Source organism: Hyperolius riggenbachi, chromosome 5, assembly GCF_040937935.1.
Source record: "Hyperolius riggenbachi isolate aHypRig1 chromosome 5, aHypRig1.pri, whole genome shotgun sequence".
NCBI lineage: Eukaryota > Metazoa > Chordata > Amphibia > Anura > Hyperoliidae > Hyperolius > Hyperolius riggenbachi.
In genome coordinates this window covers 124,167,301-124,190,365 of record NC_090650.1, presented here as the reverse complement: position 1 = coordinate 124,190,365, position 23,065 = coordinate 124,167,301, and the positions used below count along the sequence as shown (strand labels likewise).

The window sequence follows — 23,065 nt, the reverse complement described above, 5'->3', positions numbered from 1 at the left end:
AATCTGGTACTGTCTGCTCCTGGAATGTGTATTTTACACTTGTTTACTAATTAACACTGCTATTGAATTCCCTGTAGTGATGTTATCAGTTCAGAGACAAATAAAGAGTGTTATCTAAGACTTTGTAGGGAGGAGAGTGCAGAGACTTATTTTCATGTCATGGGGAAGTGGTTAAAGACACCACTTTTGACACAGGAGGCCAGGGTTTGAATCCTGGCTGGAGTCAGTTACCTATTCAGTAAGGAGTTGTTGGCCAAAGACAGTGTCAGACTGAGAGGTTGAAAAGCTGAGGAAATCTACTTGCTGGCCAAGCAGCAGTAATCAGGTGTTGCTGCTCACAGTGAAGACTTGCTTACAGGTTTCTATTGGGAGTGATAACACAGAGTTTCTGCTGCTTGGCCAGCAGGTTGGTTATCTCACCTTTTCCACCTCCCAGTCCGACACTGGCCACAGATTTCCTAATGCTCCAGGGTGGTCTCCTGAGCACACACTTACTAGGTGCAGCACTGATGGGAGAAAGGCACTATACAAATATCAACATTTTTATTAAAGGTAAACTTCACAGCTATTTTAACGTTTCTGGGCCTTCTCTTTCTGGGGCACTGAGGACTATACTATGGATAATTGGTGCTGGATAGATTTTGATACAGTAGTTTAGCTGATGAGATTCTTGATAACATTGTCTCACTGAGTAGAGAAGAAACATAGCATCTTACCAATATATATGTGTGTATGTGTGTATATATATATATATATGTGTGAGAAAACGCAGAAAAGCCGCCGCCAATACTCAAGGTGAGGCGGCTGACTCCACGTTTAAAGGAATACTATCGATTGAAACAACTTTTTTTTTTAATACACTATGTTAGTGTACACATTACCACTAGTGCTAGGGGCACTTTATTTATTCACCCAGGTCTCTCTCTCGCTATCTTGCTTAAAAATTTATTTCTCACACAGCTCATAGTAGTTTGGGTCACCCTGAGCTGCTTGGTTACTCTGTCACACAGCTCACAAATATATTTCACTGTGTCACTCACAGCATGCAGCAGACATGAGGAGAAATAGGCTGATCTGAGGTGGTAACAGGTAACTAAATGAGCTGGAATATTGCTGGAATATAACTAGCTATAACACGAGTCTGTGTTTACACTCAGACTGGGTGCCTGCTTGAGGTGATTCACTCCAGGCTGCATCCACTTTACAAGCTGCTGAGAGGGGCAGACCACTGTCTACAATTAGCATTATTAGGATCTTTATCAGTCAAGATAAGCAAAGATAATGAACACACATTGCTAGAATCTTTAACCCCTTACCACCATATCAATAAGATTCTTTCAGCAAGGTGATAATTAAACTATAAACTGAGGAGTTGATAGCAACTCTCCTGTGCAGACATGGTCTAGCCCTCTGGGAGCCCTCAGTATTTAGATACATTTTGTATCCAACACTGACGCCAAAACTGACGGAGGATTTTACAGCTGAGAGGAACAGCTGTGTGAGGAATCAAATTGCTCCTAGTACTTGTCCTAATGTGTGCTACAACATACAGCAATTAAAAATAAATGCATACATCGATAGTATTCCTTTAACATGGCAGCTGGCGCACAGTCGGAGCGCGGAGAAACTGCCGCATGCTCTAACAACAGGGCGGCGGTTTCCGCGTCCAATGCGGCAAGTTGCTCGCATAGGCCTGCTCCTCTCAGTAAGGCGGAATGCGGAATAAACGCCGCACGCACAGACAGCGGTGCTGCGGATTCCGCATCTAACACAGCAGAAACATTACAACACATGACTGGTGTGGCTGGGACTGATAGTCCACACTGGTTTAGGAAGACGCGCGCAGAGAGGCAGGGCCTTTATGGCAGTCAGAAGAGGGTCAGCTGACCAAGCCGGTCAGCTGACAATTGCGGCAACTTTCATTGGTCCAGCACTTAGGGGTGGCGCTGGAGAGCGCCGGTGTATATATACTGGGTGCTGGTCATTTATCTGGTGTCTGGCGTTGCGATCACTACGTGGTAGCACTCAGACCTTGTCAGTATCTGTGTTTATTAGTCAGTTTCGTAGGTGTTGATGATCACGGAGCTCACACCTTAGCCTAGGAATTCTGTTATTATCTGTATTGTTATCTAGACCAGTTTCTAAGGTGTTGACGGCCAAGGAACTCACACCTTAGTCTAGGAACTCTGTACCATCTGTATTATTTGTATTATCTAGTCTAGTTCCTGGAGTGTGAGAATCTTGGACCTCACACTCAAGTCTAGGCATTGTTGATTACCTGTTATGACTTTCTGCATTCCTGACCATTCTCCTGATCTCTGATTTTGTACCTTTGTCATTCTGATTCTCTGTTGCCAAAACTCGGCTAGTCTCTGGATTCTGAATCTGCCTACTGTCTCTGTACTTTATCTGTCCGTGTGTTAACGACCTGGCTTGTCCGACCTCGAGAACTATCTCTCCTGTTAGGAGATAGTTCACAGATCTGTCAGTGACACTTCTCTATTGGTGTCACTCACGTTCTGTCCTTCCCACTGTCTCAGCCTGGCTCCGCCCCTTGGGGAGCATCAGGCCTGTGGAAGGAAGCTGATCCATAACAGTAGCCTCTACTGTCTAGCACCCATCCCCACGGGTGCTTTCCTCAAAGTACTACTGTTGCACCAAACACTCATCTCTCAGATGTCCAGAGGTTAGAAGATATATCTGATTATCGGTGATACTGCAGATCATCAATAATCGGGTATATTCTGCATTCTCGGTGATACTGCAGATCACCGGTAATCAGACCCTCTCTGTGTTACACCGATCGTTACAATATATATATATATATATAAAGCGAAGAGTTGCGGCACACGCCTCGGTTCTTTCTTATATGACCCAGAGGGATTGGGCTTCCTCAGTTGCGGGCATACACACACAAGGGTCTACCTGTGTTAGCTGCTGATCCCCCCTGGACTTATATACAGTGGTGTGAAAAACTATTTGCCCCCTTCCTAATTTCTTATTCTTTTGCATGTTTGTCACACTTAAATGTTTCTGCTCATCAAAAACCGTTAACTATTAGTCAAAGATAACATAATTGAACACAGAATGCAGTTTTAAATGATGGTTTTTATTATTTAGTGAGAAAAAAAACTCAAAACCTACATGGCCCTGTGTGAAAAAGAAATTGCCCCCTGAACCTAATAACTGGTTGGGCCACCCTTAGCAGCAATAACTGCAATCAAGCGTTTGTGATAACTTGCAACAAGTCTTTTACAGCGCTCTAGAGGAATTTTGGCCCACTCATCTTTGCAGAATTGTTGTAATTCAGCTTTATTTGAGGGTTTTCTATCATGAACTGCCTTTTTAAGGTCATGCCACAACATCTCAATAGGATTCAGGTCAGGGCTTTGACTAGGCCACTCCAAAGTCTTCATTTTGTTTTTCTTCAGCCATTCAGAGGTGGATTTGCTGGTGTCTTTTGGGTCATTGTCCTGCTGCAGCACCCAAGATCGCTTCAGCTTGAGTTGACGAATAGATGGCCGGACATTCTCCTTCAGGATTTTTTTGGTAGACAGTAGAATTCATGGTTCCATCTATCACAGCAAGCCTTCCAGGTCCTGAAGCAGCAAAACAACCCCAGACCATCACACTACCACCACCATATTTTACTGTTGGTATGATGTTCTTTTGCTGAAATGCTGTGTTACTTCTACGACAGATTTAACAGGACACGCACCTTCCAAAAAGTTCAACTTTTGTCTTGGCGGTCCACAAGGTATTTTCCCACAAGTCTTGGCAATCATTGAGATGTTTTTTTAGCAAAATTGAGACGAGCCTTAATGTTCTTTTTGCTTAAAAGTGGTTTGCGCCTTGGATATCTGCCATGCAGGCCGTTTTCGCCCAGTCTCTTTCTTATGGTGGAGTTGTGAACACTGACCTTAATTGAGGCAAGTGAGGCCTGCAGTTCTTTAGATGTTGTCCTGGGGCCTTTTGTGGCCTCTCGGATGAGTTTTCTCTGCGCTCTTGGGGTTATTTTGGTCGGCCAGCCACTCCTGGGAAGGTTCATCACTGTTCCATATATATATATATATATATATATATAGAGAGAGAGAGAGAGAGAGAGAGAGAGAGAGTTATCTATAACAATTCGATATTTCTTATGTTTTGGCTCTAAGCATAGTGAGTAAAAGCTAGGAATGAATTAGTTATAGATGGGTTAAGCAGCGTAACAGTCCTTATTTAACCGTCTGTATCACAGACATTCTATAGGCTTCAGTCTTCCCAGAAAATGGAGTCTGCACCTGCCATCTTACATTCAAAACCATTATTATTGATGATGCAATCACAGCAGCAGCAAACACACCCACAGAAGCCTCTACTGACTACCTCAGCATAATAGCTATGGTCATTTCATAAAATGTTTTTAGAATATTTAGCTGATAAAGCCTCAGTAAAACAAAAACAAAAAAACATAATTTAAACACTTACTAAAGCTAACCTCCTAACTCTAGCCATTAAAACAAACTTCCCTTTGCCCTATACCCTAACCTTCCTAAACTGACACCTAATCTTAATCAGTAAATATAATGGATATTAATGTTTTGGTGTCTTTATGCCCAGTCCCAAATTCAAACACCAAGGTCCATTATCTTTTCAGCCAATGCTTCAGACATACAATAGCTGATCATTGGCACACAAATGGACCCCTTGTGGCTGACAAATCTCCATTGACACCTTGGCTGTATTATAGCCAAACACGAATGCCCATAGTAGCCTGCCCTTTGGGTTAAAAGCCCTTTCTGGCTTATAAACCCCTGGGCTCTGATATCAGCTATAATATAGTTCCAGCATGCAAACTGACCAAAATAGATAAGACAAGACACATAACATTTATATTGCAGTTTTCTCCTGGAGGACTCAAAGTACTTGAGCTGCAGCCACTAGGGCACACTCAGTAGGCAGTTGCAGTATTAAAATTTCCAAATAGGTACTGGCTTACTACACAGGAAGAGCCATGATATGAACCCTGGTCTCATGTGTCAGAGGCAGAGCTCTTAACCAGTACACTATCCAGCCACAGATCTGTATATTGTAATCTGCAAAGGTGTACATATTGGTGTTAACTGACTGGTTGTGCTGTGCAGTATGACAGAGGTGTATGTATCACAAAACTTATCTTGCCAGGTAATGTAAGTCATCCATTTTCACCTTTGTGTTTAGTTATGCTTTCATTATTTCAGTAGTCTTCATAGTTTCCCCTCCAGATCCTGCTTGAACTGTAAACAGCCATCAAGCAGTGGTCAGATACCAGATACTTCAATTTGACTGCAAATGTATTTGTTTTACTTTAAGTTTTACTGTTTTTCTCAAAATGTTTTATATTTTGTAACGTCTTTTTGTTCTTCCTCAGGCGCATTTGGGAAAATGTCACCAGTGCCCTTAAGTCAAATAACATTGAAGCAGCGACAGAGCACAAACACCAACTGGAGGAGAGGCAGAGGGCAGAAGCCAGACAGAGGGCGTCTGCTAATGCGCCATGGAAACCAAAGTATTTTATCAGAGAGGCAAGTGTCATACCTCATTGAGCCTCCTCCATTGCTCTGTGTCACATTTTACTTAGATGACTGAAGCTTGTTGCCAAGCTAGTTTTCCATTACAAGGCAACCTTGTCCCAGTGCATTCACTCAGGCACTCAGGTTTATGTCCTTTTGAAAGTTTATTAGATGAAATGTGGTGTACTAATCAAGCAGCAATACCTGGAGCATAGGGAGGTTATTAAGAGCATAATGAGGCGGAAGATGGCGGTGTTTTTCCACTATTATCTCAGAAGTATAAAGAGCTGTGCTGCTCTAATAACTTCTTGGAAATAGAAGCGACGCCGAGTCTAGCATTCTGCAACATTGTAACCCGGCGCTGTTTATGTAAGCAGAGCTCAGCGCTCGGGTGCCAGACTGACAGAGAATTGTGGAGATGTTGTAAAGGATCACAGCGTTGTGTGTTCAGGCGGGTTATGCAATCCATCTTGTGTAATGTGCCTAATTGTTCTGCTGAAAAATGCAAAGCTTCGTTGGGTGAGCTTGTATTAACCATGTACCGCTCAACAACAACTCTTCATCTGCTTTCAGCTATTTACAGGGTACAAGGGAGACAAGTTTACACGAGCTCACACATGTATTTGCTTTAAATACCAATATATATATATATATTCCACCACCCGCTTGCTGTTGTACAATGGCCCTGTCTTTTGTTTGGTGTCCCATGAGCAGTGTCAGTAAACAGCTGAAGCATGTGTCAGCAGTGCAATAGCAGCACAAATGCTTGTTCTGTGGTGTCCCATGAGCAATGTCACTAAATAGCTGTTCATGCATCAAAAGCACAATAACAGTAGTGCTGCCTGTTCTATGCCGGTGCTTACAGCAAACCTGAAGGGAAAATAAACTTATGAGATAATGCATTGTATGTGTAGTACAGCTGAGAAATAGAACATTAGTAGCAAAGAAAAGTATCATTGTTGTCCAGTACGGAAGAGTAAAAAAAAACTTCAGTTGTAATCTATGCAAAAGAGCTTCTCTGAGCTACTGGGTCGAATACTGTCCTATTTTCTGAAGAACTTAAACATCCAAGAAACAGTTAGTGGCAGCTTGAGATAAGGTTTTACTGCAGGAAAGTCCAAAGAGTCATTATCTCTGCTTTGTTTTAGAGCTTAAGAGTGTGGTTTTAAAATTGCAACTGTGCCAGTATGATGCAATGTTATAAAAAGAGCTATGTAACTGAAAATAAAAATATGACACTATTTTCTTTGCTGCTAATGTTCTATTCATTATCCGTACTACACATACAATTCATTATATCATTTTTTTTCGCTTCATGTTTGCTTTAAAGTGAACCTGTGCCCAATTTTTGTAAAGTAAAGCAAACCTGTTAAAACACTATGTATGATGTCATGTTATGATTGCCCCAAGTCTGGCTTCAGTGTCATTTTTCTTTTTTTACCACCTCACTATGCTCAGGCCATTTTCCAACTGCCACCATTTATGGTCATGTGGTATTGGTTAAAGGATTAATGGACATTACAAAAGTGGCCCAGTACTCTTTATTCCCGCATTCATTATGAAGTTTTGGGCTCATATCTTTATTTTAGGGTAGATAAATACGATGGCTCAAAAAGAAAAAATAATTTAATTTTATTGATGATCAAAAGAAAAGATCAAGAATGTTATTCAAATGATAAAAAAAAATCCCTTCCAGCTCTGAAATGCCTCTTCAAACCCCTCACCACCAACATTTTTACATTTTTGTAGAAATCTGGGTATTAAAGTGGCTCAACTCTGAGTCACTTAAATACCCAGATTTCTACAAAAATGTTTTAATTCCCCTCTGCTCCTAAGAACCTGTTATCTCTAATAGGCCCTTTTCTCTAGCCACCTTTCTATTCCAAAATAGGTTGGGGCAAGATTTTCCATTGCTTCTACAATCACAGACCATCTTAATAATCAGTGTAATAACAGGGCCCTGTTCCCACTGCTGCAATTCAATTCAACACAATTTTTACTCAAACACAAAGATAGTGCGTGCTGCATTTTTCCTGGGTTAAGTCTATAAGAGTGCAAGAAACTTGCATATCACACATGGTACTATGTAATTAATACTCTTCTTAGAAAGCTGCAGTGTTTGCGATCGTGATCTCAATTTGCAGTAGAAAATGGCTCTTAGAGGGAACTATAGTTTAAATAACCTAATGAATATAATTGCTTATTTTTTTACCAGATTACTTTATAAATTATTAAGTCAGTGTTTGCTCATTGTAAAATCTTTCCTCTTCGTGATTTAAACTGAAATTGACCACAGGCTGCAACATCTTTAGTACTGGCAGGTGATCTTTGCAGAATGTTCACTTCCTAGAACTGCATACATATGAAAACGGCGCCGGGAGATTTGGGCGCAGGATACAGCTGGTATATGGCTGATCCTGCTTCTGCACAAGTCCCGGCCGTATTAATTACTATTCCCCCTCCTGGCCGCCATGGATAGTGGGGGAATGATATAATTCGGCTTCCAGCGATATGCAGAGGCCGAATTATTGTGTTTTTATAAGCAACTTCGGCTCCGTCTTCTGACGGCGCCAACGTTACTCACTGAGGGCCGCTATAGACTGATTCCCATTATAGTCTATGGCGGCGCTGGCTGCACCCAAATCTAGCAGCGCTGAAAAGCATTGCTCCGCTAGAACTCGGAAGCCAGAATGCATGCCTGCGTAGTAGAGCAGACCTGATCAGGCTCACCTATTTCCACTGGAGACCAGCAGCGATAAGCAGACTTTCAGGGGTCCCGGCGCTGGATTGCCTCTGCTGAGGAGGATGAGGGAAGCTTCTGTAGGATGCAGAGGCTTCCCCCCTCCTGTGGCAAGTATACCCCCAGGTTGACTTTAATTCTGACTGCATTTGCAACATACTTGTTTCAGGTGTGGGATTCAGACGACTGATGCATGGAAGATCAGCAGGATGCCAGGCAACTGGTTCTGTTTAAAAGATATTGCAGCCTCCATATTCCTCTCACTTCAGTTGTCCTTTACACACAGTGTTTCTCAACATTTTATTGGTATGTGCCCTTTGTAAAACCCTGTACTCGCCAAGTACCCTCTAGCATAGTAACCATTATTCCAAGTACCCCTTCACAAATATATATTTAATCATAGTACATGATAATTGGTTCTAAATGATTTCCAAGCATTTTACTATTGCTTTTCATTAGCTAAAACACTAATTTGGCGTTTAAATAAGATTTATCATTTTCTAAAACTCTAAATGTGTTATTCTTAAGTATATCAAGCACAAGTACCCCCTGCAACCATCAGAAGTACCCCCTGGGGTACGCGTACCACACGTTGAGAACCTAGGCTTTAACTTCATTGGCTGTATTCTTCTGGTCAATACCTCGGAAAGCATTGAACCCTTTGGATCTACTCTATATTCCAGCTTGGCAAGTGGTATTTTCATAAATAGTTCAGGAATGGTGTCCACCTGTTTTAGCACCAATTTCCTTTACCATCCATTTTTCCTTTCCTATCCATTTTTCCTTTCCTAGCCTAACATTTTAAATACATTAGAATCAGAAAACAATATTAGCAACTTCTTACCTTACACCTCCCATTAGAAATACTAAATATAATGATCAACACATAATTACATGATGGATAAATGAAATAAAGTATGTAGACAGACAGACAGACAGACAGACAGACAGATATGTTACTCCAGTAACAGAAACAATTGGCCCAAAGTTTTTGTTTTTTAAGACTTCCTAAAGACTTTTTTCTTTACATTTTATACTGCAGAGAAATCTGATTTTTAATAGACAGTGCTTGCTGTCGTTTAATCACAGATAGTAATTCACTCCTGGCCTTTGTGACCTCATTATTATTTTAATGATTTCTCTTGGGAAGGCAAAGCAAGACTGAATGCTGATTTTTTTCCTAGTTTTCATTATTTTGTTCACACTAGAAGAAACCTCATCACCGTGCTGTGGACTGTGAACCTTTTTGTTACTTTAAAGAAACAGCATTGTATTCCCAGGAAACCGACTGCGAGAGAATTTTGTCCCATTAAAAATATGTTTTTCTGTTATGGGGCATAAACACAGATAGAAGAGGCCATTAACAACATATGCCAACACGTGCAATGGCTCATTCACACCTCTCTGCAGCTGATGCTGTGCTGAACACAGAGCCTGATATCTCCCTGTGTAAAAATTATATCGGCTGCAGGAAATACATGACTATACATTTCAGCAAATAATGAAAACAGTTAAAGTGCAAGAAAATCCCATAGCAAACAGATTGCTATTATTATTACTTAGTAATTATATACAGTAGCTCTGACGCCTTTATGCCGTGCGATTTTCTTCGGATTTCCCTAAGTAACAACCACCCCCTCATTGGAGAATCACATTCACATCGTAATCTCGGATACGTCTGTTTCCTGGCTCATTTATTGTTCAGGCACTTTTATTTGACCCGAGGAAGTGGACAAGACCCACAAAACGCGTCGGGTTTGTTCATCTCCACCTGCCTACAGTGGTTGGTTGCCCTCCTGCATCCCTGCTTTGTGAGTGTTCCATCACTACAACACTCTTATAATTTATCATCATAACCTGCTGCACTATCGGGGCCCCCGTTGCCTCTACGCTTTTTCTTTATAGGGTGTTCTCCGATCACCCCCCGCCCCCTTTATTCGTAATCACAACGTCACCCCTAACGAATGCACAGAAAATTGCGTTTGTTAGGTGTGAATTGCAATCACATTGCAACACATTTGGGATCGTGATTTCAATTTGCAGTGCAAAATATCTCCAATGGCTGTGCTGCTAAAGGAGAAGCCCCCATGGGTACGTACTATTCCCAAGTCTCACCCTCTCACTATAGACAGGCCCATGAATCTCAGCCTCACACAACTCCAGAGGAGGCAAAAAACATGAGGAAGTTGTGACCGGTTGTACCTCATGGAGGGAAAAAACTTTTTTCCTCAATGCAATTGGATTACTTTTAAGTATAAACATTTTATTAAAAATATTCTTCAGTAATCATAACTGAGGATATCATTATTTCTAAACAATTCACCCAATATCATTTGTTATTTTGTGTGTACAAGTGACTGGGCACCTCCTGTCTGGATGCCTGGTCATTTGGGGGCCAGGTATCTATAATATGATTTCTGCTAATACTAACTTTTTACGGTGCTTTAAGATCCTTGACATTTCCTCAACCCACTTACTGTACATAGTCTAATCCTAACCTTAGTTGCTACCCTATAACTCTACCTTTATCCTTACTTTACCGCAGTGGTTTACCACAATCCCGTGCTATTCTTTGTTATTGCTCTTTCACCAATACCTCTAACAGTAGCCGAGCATATCACCTTAACCTCTCCCTGTCTGATATAAGTAACCTTGACTAATACCATTCCTCACGGCTAACCCTAAACCTTCATCTTCTATATAATCCTTGTACTTTACCCAGTTATCATTCAATGTTTAACTTTACCCTGACTATTGTTTCCTGCTGGCTGACAATCAGTGTGTTGCCAACATCCAGCCTACACTGTAACAGGGAATGGCTGTCTATTGTATGAATTTGTTACAGTCAATTCACACACACATGCACACACACACATTTTAGTTTACTAAAAGTATAAGGAAATATTTAGAAACCATTCATATGTGATTACAGAAATACAGACATGAAATCAACAAGTAATTCCGGTAATACCTAATGGCCTTAATGACTAACTGTACATGGCTTATTGCAAGCTTTGGAAACTTAGTTTCTTCTTCAGGCATTATACAGGACTGGGTCAGAACCGTACAACAGTGAATGTAACATACAGAGACTTCTATATGATTCTGGAAGCTCAATCTAACAGAATCATATATACGTCTCTGTATGTTACATTCACTGTTGTACGGTTCTGATACAGTTCTGTATAATTCCTGTAAAAGAAACTTTAGGTTTTGAAAATAAACCATGTACAGTTAGTGATTAAATGCAATACCGAAATCAACACTTGCTGGTTTGATATCTGCATTTTTGCTCCTCGACTAACACTGGACCATAGCTCACTTGCTTCACTATGTGATAACAGAGAACTCTTAACAAGTATATATGTGTTAGTGGGTACCTGGAATCAAAATTCCTACAACTCGGGGTACTTGATAAACAGCCTCCTTCATGATACATGCTATAATAATAGTACACAGCCTGTCAGGATAACACACTGGGCCTGGGCTACTTTTAAGTCTAGCAATAAAAGAATTGTATTTTCAATTTCCCAGCTGGTCAAAGGTGGAACCTATGCAATACCTTCCAGCTAGTTACATAATGAGATGAAGTAAAGCTATTTGGATAACATAGGTTTTATAGTGAGGGACATTGTAGTGCCACATGTAATAATAATGTGATTAAAATGAAAACCAATATAACTTTAATAATAGAAGTACAGTTATTGCTTTAATAACTAGTATGCTTCACTTTTCACACCATATCCAGAAGATATTTGTAGAAGTATGTCCAATACCATTACTGGGGCCTCTGGTTATTCTTAAAATGATAATGCCACATTATTAGATCCTAGCTCCAAAGGCAGTCACAGAGCACTGTGACGGTGTGTAATAACCAGCCTTAAAGCCTTACAGTATTGCTCCAATATCTACTATATCCCTGTCTTGAGGAGTGGACTGAAGCCATCATTTTCAAAGCTGTGACAAAGAAAAAGTAGTATCCATCCTCTAGATTACAGACCCTCCTTTTCTGTGTGGATAAAAGTAGACCTTTGTGTGCTTTCAGCAAAGATAATAAAGTGCATCCTTGTAAATTTCAAATAATGCAGTGAAAGCCAAATTCCTCTTCAAAGTTTTATTTTAGTCCGAGACAGAATAGAAAAGGGGTGAAACTTTTCTGTTACTTTTCTTACAGTGGTCTCCATTGAGAATAGTTCTCCTCACGTTCTTTTCTGACAGGAAGTGGACAGCGCTCTTCAACAATGATAGTGAGAGGAAGGAAAGATTCACAAAAGATTGGTAAAATGTGCATATGCAGACACCACACATAAAGCTTACCAGATTTAACACAATCTGGTAATAGCGTGCACTGTCTGCACTGTCTGCACGCATAAACTTGACATTTCTTTTTTTTAACATAACTCATTGGGAAACAGCATTGCTTAGTGGATAGCACTTGAGCGCTGGGTCCCCGGTTTGAATCTGAGCGATGACACTATCTCCATGGAGTTTGTCTGTTCTCCTTGTGTTTGCATTGGTTTCCTCTGAGCACTGTGGTTTCCTCCCATATTCCTCCCCCTGAACAAGACTACTGACTACGGTATATACTGGGAAGTGCTGTGGAAGATGTCAAACCAGAATCAAACTAAATAATAATCATGGTTCATAAAATGGAAGAGAGGAAAACCCTGTGTCAAGCGTTTACTCCTGTCACTCACTTCTGTTCCTGGTGACACCTTGATCTCTGATTCAAACCCTTGGTGTCTCGGGGAGAGGAAGTCAAGCAAATAACTTGGTAGAGGCCCAGACTCTTCAACACTGTGGAAAATTAAAAGAAAATGAAGGAATATGGCTAGGGTTGGGATTTTAAATGAGAAATTAACAGTCCCTTCTGCTCTGTATATTACAAGGATTAATGACAATCCTTACTACATAGTGACAGCACAAGTTATCCCACACTTTCTAAAAGCGATCAATAGGTAGGAATTCTGAGTCAAATCTTTGGGCATAAAAGTGCAAGAAGGGAAGGGTGAATTCTGGGTAGACTTGGCACCCACATTGTTATAAACTGATTTTTTACATAGTGCCGGCTCACACGGGCTGAAGTTAAATGACAGCCGCAGCACTCCTCACTTAAGCACTGTCTATTCAAATGAATGGACAGCGCTGGTACCAAAATGTATCATTGTTTACACAAATGCCGTGCTCAATCCTTCCATCTCCTTTATTCCTGGAAGCTACTTCCAGGAATGCCTAAGTGCAGCGCTTCTGTGTCCCCCTGCGGGGTCAAAAACAGTGAATGATGGGAAGTGGCACTGAAGGTTGCCAAATGGTTTTCTGCTCACTAGCAGACGCTGCTGGACACCTGTGAGAACTTCAAAGCTGAACTCCATTTCCATGTGGTGTTTCCATCATTTATTCCATTTCTCTATTCCCATTTTTTTTTTAAATCTGCTCAAGTGATACCAAAGCCTTACCAATAATAGCAGGCTTCTCTGTGGTGCATTAGGGCACTAGAGTTACTAAGACTCATAATTAGTCTGTGGTCTTGTAGCGACATTATATGAGTCTGTGCAGGAAATCAATGGATGCTCTAGGTAAATTGTAAATGGTAATATCCGCTCACTGTCAAGTCACGGCAGGAAGAAGCCTTTCATTTGCTGTATGTAGTCAGAGAGAAATAAATTAAATATTACTGAGAGCTATGATTTATTCATGAATCCAGCATGACCAGTCTTTCATTCCAGCACCAATATTGATTGAATACCTCCAAAAAGTATCTAAAGGTAAAGTGCACAGTAAAAGAAGAAACTGAATTAAATCGGGATTTATTCTGAAATGCTGAAAAGGGACTAGAATACAAACTACCTGCTCAGATTCTTCAAGTGTAACTCTACCATTCTGTAAAAAATGGTATAACCTATATCAATGTCACTCAACCTTTTTTATTTATTTTTAATTTAATGTTATTAAAGTCACATTTCCAATTCACCTTGCAGGCATTAATGATTTTCTGAACTTCTCTGGTTTAACTTCTCACTTCTATGCAACCATGGCAACAGTACACAGTGTGGTGTACTGAATATCTTTACTAACCATCTTCCCACATGAATATCTTGCTGCACAAATTGGGAAGTACAGCTACCTCCCCAGTCCCTACATGTTTAGCCACTACCTGACTGCTAGACATATTAAAATGGCCAGTTTGTCTCGTTAATGGCAAACTGACATTTTAAAATGTTACTCACCACTGTCCCGTGAATGCACATGCTCCCACAGAGGCTAAAGGCTTATTCACTGTGGGACCCTGTGTTGTAATGCAACGTTAAAGCCGCAATGCAGCATTACAAGACAACACAACACAGAAAAAGGAGGTAGCGCACATTAATGCTGTGTTACTGTTGCATACAGTAAGTACAGTAAGCATACAGGCAATGAAAAGTATGCTTTCCTGTACCTGGTAATGTGTGTGTTTAGAGATAACTCACTGCAGCAGTGGGTTACCATAACGTAACACGTTACAATGCAGTGCGAACGTACAGGGCCGAAAGCAGAGGCGCAGTGTAGGAGGGGGCACACAACTCACTCAGCTATTACCCTATTGTGTTTGAAGCATAGAGAAATAAGAAAAGGGGATACATCGCAGTGACTGCAAGGCAGATAACTAGAGATTAAGGTGTTGGGGGTTTGGGTTGGGGGCCCAGGGGAGCCTCTAAAGCTACATACACATGTCTGATTTTTCCAAACAACCGGTCGTTTGGACATCAAATCGGGGGGGGGGGGGGGGTGTACAAACGGTCGTTTGGCTGATAAGGCTAATTTTGACGGATCCGCCAAGCGAATGACCGGTCGTTTGGAAAAATCAGACGTGTGTATGTACCTTAAGTCTGATAGAAATCAGTGTGTGGCGGCTGGGGTGGGAGGGATGGAGGGGCACACTTTGGTGTCTCAGCCTTGGGTGCTGGAGGACCTTGTCCTGGCTCTGCTAACGTTGCACTGTGAACGTCCCATAGGCTTATCATTGCAGTGCGGTAATCTGGGTTATAAAAGTTCAGAATGCAGCTCCGCAATGTCCCACTGTGAATGTAGCCTAACACATCTCTGACTGGTAAACGGGAACGTGTGTGCCTGTAATGGAAAGATCAATGCTTCAATGAAAAGCCAATGATCTTTCCTGTAACAACACTGACTGTGTGCTTTGGGGTCTGTTCAGTGCCCAGAATAGTGTGTGTGGGGTAGTGGTAAAAAAAAAAAAAAAACATATATATATATATGCTGATTATTCATGTAACAGAAATGTCTGAATCACACACCTGAAATATGCATGAGGCATATCCTGTCAAGCTTCAGTCAGAGCACATGATCTGCACGTGTGTTCTGGCAGCCTCCATATCCCTCCCGCTTCAAGTGTCCTTTAAGTTCACTGAGATCAGCTTTGATTCTTTGAACTAGGGATGATCAATGAGATGCAAATCATTTCTACTTGCATTTAAATTTCATGTAAATGATATGCAGTTTAAAGTTGGACCAATCAGAATAACTCCCTGCCAATTTTTATTGGTCCGTGTTCAAGCTGAATAACATTTACATGAAACTTGAATTCATGGAGAAATGATTTGCATCTAATGGATCATCCTTCCTTTGAACAACTGGACTGAATGTCTCGCAGTTTTCAAACCTGGGAGTGATCAAGCTCAGCTGCCAGCAGTTCCTACGGGAAAGTCACTGTAATACTCTTTGTCACTATCAGAATAAGATAGACTGTGGATTAATGATTGCAGAAAAAGTCTAGCAAAGTGTATACTTGAAGTTTCGCTGGACTCCAGGCAAACTGAAACTGGGGAATCTACAAAGCTGAAATATTGAATTATATATGTGGAGCCTGGCTATGCTGCGAATTAGAGGTGTGTGGCAACAGTAGCAAAAAAAAAAACATTTATAAAACTTAGATGAAGCTATTCATATGAATGCGTGCATTGTGTTGTCTGCATAGTGTACACCTACAGATTACTGGAATTCAGTGGTAGTGCTCCACAGGTTCAGAGTGATGATGTCCTATTTAGCACAGTAAATCACAAAGCCACTATGAGCGACGACACACAACAATAATATGGAAAATAAAAAATCAAGTAATATGGATTGACCTAAAAAGCAATCCAGAAAAACTGTAGCTGCCTACGGCACTCCATAAAGCCCATCCGCTATAAAAATATGCGGAATGAAGAAGTATCACTATGCCATTTACACACTATGGCCCATATGCTGAGGCGCTACTCCTGCTACTGCTGAAATTCTGTTTGTCCCCACGTTTAATGCCTGATAAAGCAGGCGTGGCCTGCGAAACGCGTTGCACTTTTGGGGTACTATATAATAAATGTGATTACTATTATACAGACAGTCTTTCGTGTCTGCTTTATGGAGGTAAGTCCACCGCTTCCTCAAAGCAAATTTTAAAGATTTTATCCACTTTTACCCTGCTGGCGCCTCTGTTCCCCGTTTGCTGGCCCATATGCAATTCACTTTCTCACTTGAGTTTTCTCCTAGAAGATAATTTTGTATCTTCTCTTTAAAATAACTTTCCAACATTTTGCAATTGAAAAAGTATTAACAAGTAAGTGAAGAAGTACTATCAAAATTATTTTGAGTATTTTCTTGTTTGCTGGTCGATTAAAGGGTATTTTATTGATACGGTGTGAAAATATCACCTAGGAGAATATACAGGAGTATGGGCCAGAAATGTAACCTTATATTCTCTCAATAAGTACAAGCACAACTGACCATCTGTAAGGTGAGATATAGGATCAGTTATTGCTGATGGATATTAATGACCTTTTCTACAAGTGCAGATGACCATGGGGCTGCCATAAGTATGATGGAAGGTATGCCCACTCCTGGGAGGGAGCTCGGGGCTATGTGCCTCAGTTTCATTTTAATCTGGTAGAGATGGCAGAGTAAAATTTGAACTGGGGCACCCATTGTACCCACGCCACTGTTTGCACCTGCTTATTATGTTCTGCGCTGTAATAACATATGAAACATTTGTATGAAAATCTAACACATGATGAGCAAATCACAGTGGGCTCACAGGGGTTTGGATCAATATTTGTCATTATTTTTGTATATTTCATTGACTTTAAAGTGCTCAAAAGCATGTATATGGAACTTAGCTAACAAGAAGAGCTCCATGTGCTTGTCTTTTAGGTAAGAACCTAGCTGGATTATCCACAAGGTAATACTAGGCGATCCTATAGAGAGTTTAGGGACCTGATGGATGCTAGCCCCCACCAATTCTTACTAAAAAAGCCAGGTGACCATCAGCAATGGGCAAAAACTGCTATCTTGCCTAGGGCCCCATACCATCTTAATCCATTTTGGGGTAGGGAACCATGTGCAGTGCTGTTTCAATCAACTTAGGTAGAATTGTTGTAACAACACATGCATGTCCTAGGTAGCCAAGGGTAGGTCTTTTGGCTAAGACAGTCAAAGCTAATATTGCTGTGTGATGTACATCTGCATCACACTTCTGGCAGCCTCATGGACGTTATTATCATTACACGTCAGCAGTGGTGGATCATATGTCTGGTCCTGTCATGTGGACAAAAACTACAATTGTCAGCATTAATCAATCTAGAAGTATGGGCTGGTGCACACCGAGCGGCTTTTTCAGCGTTTCTGCAGCCGATTGCGGCTGCGGATCCGCTTGGTCAATGTATCTCAATGGGGTGGTGCACACCAGAGTGGGAGGCGTTTTGCAGAAACGAATCCTCCCGGGGTGAGGCATTTTTTGGATTTCGGATGCGTTTCTGCCTCAATGTTAAGTATAGGAAAAACGCAAACCGCTCTGAAAAACGCCTGTTCAGAGCTGTTTTGCCGGCATTTTTGTTACAGAAGCTGTTCAGTAACAGCTTTACTGTAACAATATATGAAATCTACTACACCAAAACCACTACACAAAACCGCTAAAACGCTAGCTGAAACGCTACAGAAAAATAAGAAAAAGCGTTTCAAAATCTGCTAGCATTTTGCGGATCTGCTAGCGGGTTTTGGTGTGCACCAGGCCTATCTGATTATATTTACTTACAGCAATCATTAGCAAATACATATATATGACATTTTATACTGAGGACTTCTACTTGAATGGATATTTAGTTATATTTACTTTTAGAACATGGTGATTTTTTTATTTTTGATTTATCACATCACAAAATATTTATAAATGTTGCTGCTTACGTTGTATGGAGTCTAATGTAGTCTGCTTTAATGGTTTTATTTGATCTCTTTTTATGTTGGTCACACACTGGGAGATTTGATCTGAGAGATATCTTAAAGACAACCAAGACGAAAATAAACTAATGAAATAAACGATTGTATCTATCTTCCTTCTCCTAAAAATGACTTTTTAAGATATTACAGTTTTATTTCATGTTTAAATACTTTCTAAGTTTTAATTGATGTATGCCAGAGCTAAAATCTATGAACTATTGATCTTTTTATCTCTTTCCTGCTCTCAGAAGCCATTTTCTGCTAGGAAAGTGTTTTATAGTTGGAATTTCTTATCAGTGAGGGTCACACTGTAGTCGCTTCCTTCAGGACTGAGTCAGCCACTTACATACCAGATATTTAACTCTTTTGGGCAGAAAAATAAAAAAGGAACACAGCATAGTTATCTGTGTGCTTGGCACTGTACATACCCATGTCTATCTCATGTCACGTCACCTCGGGTATCCCTTAAAGTGGTATTGTCACCATAAAAATCAAATTTCAACAGCAACTTGTCTGAGTGTATTAAGTGATAAAGATGCTAATCCTGCATTCAAAACTTACAAAACTTTTTCTGCTGTTATGGTTTGGAGTTATCACATACTTTAGGAGCACTAGCCCTAGTGCCAAACAGTGCCAAAAAGTTGAATGCTGGGAGTTCTTTTGAATGCTGGGAGTTCTTTTTATATATAATATATTCCTCCTCTTCCATTTATTTCCCTGCCTAGCTGATCACTTGTGTTTACAAGCAAGGCTGAGGTGACTCAGTGATTGGATGTGTAAATAAAAAAAAAGACTGTGAGGAGGGCAGCTAATGAATACACAATGAGCAAGAGAAAGGAGGGCTGGAAACAAGAGTCAGGGAGGATATGATGTCAGCATTAGCTTGGCAAGATGGCCACTGCCTAAAATAGGATTTCCTGCTTTTACTTTGTAAAACTTACAGGAATCATTACGTGGATAGCACAATACATCTGTTATGTAAGTAGAAGCAGTATTTATCTACTTATATATGTATTTTTTTATTTCTAGGTTAGCATGGGTGTCGCTTGTACTTTAAGTTAGTTAATTACAGGGCCATTGTAGTGACATATAGTAGAATGTGGTCAATAATTCAGGATAGTCACTCCTTCCTGGTTTCAGCATCAGAAACACTTTCTATATACTGTATGTATCTGTATGTATACTGTATGAGATCACAGAAGAAATCCTGCAGTGAAGAGCAGTGACATTTCCGTGTGATAAGAATGATGTTTTCTTTTTCTAAGCATGTGGCTGGCTGTTTAAAATTCAATTATCAATTAGGAAGTGGCAAATGGTTGGTGGAGTATGCGTGACTCAAAAATACAACAATCACTACAATTTACGAAAATATAAAACTCCATTTATTCACAATATTTGCACAAACATGTAATAATTGCACTAATAGCAAAAACAAGGCGGACTGAAAACATCATGATGAGAGGTTGAAAATAATGCTGCTCAAATGCCAGTATAAGATGAAATCAAGCCTGTACAATGAAACAATTAGATTAAAGTGCAGCTGGACAATGCCATGTATCAAAAGCACTACTGCAGTTCATAGCAGGTCAAGAGAATGCAGATCAGTTTGAAGTCATGACGTCATCTGCGATCCTCCCCATAGTTAAGACCGGAGCTGTCCGGGGAGACTGCGCTGATCACTGGATCCAGGCTGGGTAACGTATAAACGGGGGAGCGGCGGGGGTCGGAGGGTGCCGGAGACTTCCTCTAGCTAGCTTAGTGCTAGCTAGTAGCTGACCGGCACAGGAAGTCATACATTTTTTTTGTCTATTGCATGATATTGATTTTGTGTTCTGTTTGGAGTTCACATCAACCAACCAAGAATGATGATGTGGGTTGTGCTATTGATGCCTCAGACATGTCATTTTACATGCTTTATCTTTGCATGCTTTATCAGCGCTGCGTAATATGTTGGCGCTTTATAAATACAATAAATAAATAATAAACTGTCTGGAGCCTTTGGGCTAATACATGACTATTAAAATGTATACTTTTTATAATAATAATTTCCTAAGGAACCCTCTGCATAGCACGGGGGAGTGCATTTTAGATGGGGAAAGACTAGTCGGGGGTCCATTACGTTAGTCATCCCAAAGTCGAACACCACTACCGCCACACACCCAACTGCCCCCATTCAAGCAACATCTTTCTGGCCTGCAGGATTAATAATTTAAATAGATTCCGGACAGAAAGTGTGATTTGGCAGCCATGTTGCGGCATTGATCTCTGACAGATTTAATCACCTTGATCCAATCTGCCAGGTAAAATCGAAGTGTAAAAAGTTTAAAGGACAAAAGGGCACCTTAAAGGACAACCGAGGTGACAAGTAACATGATGAGATAGACTGGTATGTTCAGTGCCAAACACACAAATAACTAGGCTATGCTCTTTTTTTTTTTTCTTTCTCTGCCTGAAAGAGTGAAACATCAGGTATGCAAGTGACAGTTTCTGCACGGGTCGGGACTGGGTCAGACTATAGCATAACCCTCACTGATAAGTAATTACAGCCATAAAACACTTTCCTATCAGTAAATGGCTTCTGAGAGCAGGGAAGAGATAAGGGTCAATCATTCATAGATTTGAGCTCTGACGTACTTCAATGAAGGTGTCATTGAGCAAAGACGATAAACCAGTAAAAACTTAAAAACTAAATTTAAATACAAAATAAAATTGTGGATATCTAAAAAAAAGTCATTTTTAAGGAAAGAAAGATAGATATTATTTTGCTCATTACTTTTTTCACCTCTGATGTCCTTTTAAGCGCTATCTTGGTCCAGAGATTAACTTAGATATGTACACCAATTATAAAAGCAAGGGACCAAAACACAGAAAAATAAGGCCCATTGTTGAGTTGGTATGGTCATTGAAATCAGCAGTAAAACAGTTTCCATTTGTTTTAGGGTGAAGGCTGGGTGTATTTGAACCCTCTATGGAAAACACTCTGACGACATCAGCTCAAGCACTCCAACCTGCTATCCTGACCATTGCTGAAGGCACATATTACTGCCATAAAGATATGTGAAGAGGACACCTACAGCTGATTAATATATTACTTCAGCCACAGTCTTATCTACCGTATTCAAAAGCCATTGTATTCCGATTGATATGTACATATATAAATATATAGTAGGTATGCACTCTGTATTAATGATTATATAAATACATGTATATACACAAATTATAAATATGATAATTAAGGTTTTTTTTATAAATCATTTTATTTGCCAAATATTTTCCACTCTTCGAGTGCAACAAATTAACCAACCGAATTACATTTCAATTGATATAATTGATTATGTTTCAACATAAAAAGAAAAAATAGAAAAAAAACAATTGCTGGATTATTTGTGTGTGTGTATCTGTTAAAAATTGTGTCTCAAGATTTCGAATGAATCATTTAAAGGATAACTCATAGAAGTGATAAGGATAGGACGAGGTTTGACCGAGTGTTTATTGCATATTATAAGTGTCAGGATGTTGAATAAGGTGATTTTTGAAACCCCTACTTGAAAGAGGTTACACCATATCAAAGGTCCCAAATAGCCTTTATAATATAGCAAAAATAACTGTGTATACTCAACTATAAGTCTAGAAATTTAGGTCTCAATCACTAAATAAAAGTATAGGAGTCGACTTATACACGGGTCACAAACAACACTGAACACAATGAGTAATGTGTGTACTGTTAGTGACATTCCCATTTGCAGCAATTTACCCAGTCCCAAATGACACTTTCTTGATTAAGGAAATGCCAAGAGAATACAGGTCTGAAAGTCCTGGCCACAACAATGTTTCAGGTGTGTGATTCAGACATTTGCAGCCAAAGAGACCAGCAGGACTACCAGGCAAAGGAAATAAACATGGCAGCCTCGATATACCTCCCGCTTCAGGTTTCCTTTAATGGAAACCCAGGGTGAGAGTGATATGGAGACTGCCATATTTATTTACTTTTTAACAATACCAGTTGCCTGGCAGTCTTTCTGATCCGGTGTGTCTAATAGTTTTAGCCATGGACCCTGAAAAAGCATATGCAGATCAGGTACTGTGATTAGGCTGACTCAGGTTTCACTGGATTAGCTATATGCTTGTTCCAGGGTTTTGACTCAGGCAGTACATATGCCAGAATATCATCAACAGGACTGCCAGGCAAATTGCATTGTTTACAAGGAAATAAATAGGATAGCTTCCATATTACTCTCACCTTGGGTTCCCTTCAAGAATTCCCATTCTCATCCTGAATTCAAAAGTTGTAGCAATATTTCTAAATTTAGAGCTTCCATTGAGGTTGTGGGACTCTGAAGGTTTTTGAGAATCTTCCTTTTCTAGGAAAGATATAGAAGAAGTGCGTGGTTTATTCTAGTGTACTCTATGACAGCTGGGTGGTTTGAGAGTTATAAGCCTACCTCTCCTCATTCGACACTTCATGTCTCAATAAGGTATCTGGTTTAGAAAGTAAGGGCCTGATGCAGGAAAGGTTGGTAATTGCTATGGTAATTATATGTGAAACAGT

At 40.2% G+C, this 23,065-nt stretch overlaps 1 protein-coding gene across 1 annotated transcript in view; it reads left to right on the top strand.

Moving 5' to 3' along the window:
• OSBPL10 (oxysterol binding protein like 10) overlaps positions 1-21,816 on the top strand; it is a 631,331-nt gene extending 609,515 nt beyond the window's left edge. The window contains exons 11-12 of the mRNA XM_068236222.1: positions 5,393-5,546; positions 21,456-21,816. Coding sequence (XP_068092323.1) covers positions 5,393-5,546; positions 21,456-21,500 — 199 coding nt within the window. The 3' untranslated portion in view covers positions 21,501-21,816. The remainder of the gene's footprint in view (positions 1-5,392; positions 5,547-21,455) is intronic.
• Positions 21,817-23,065: the final 1,249 nt, after the last annotated feature.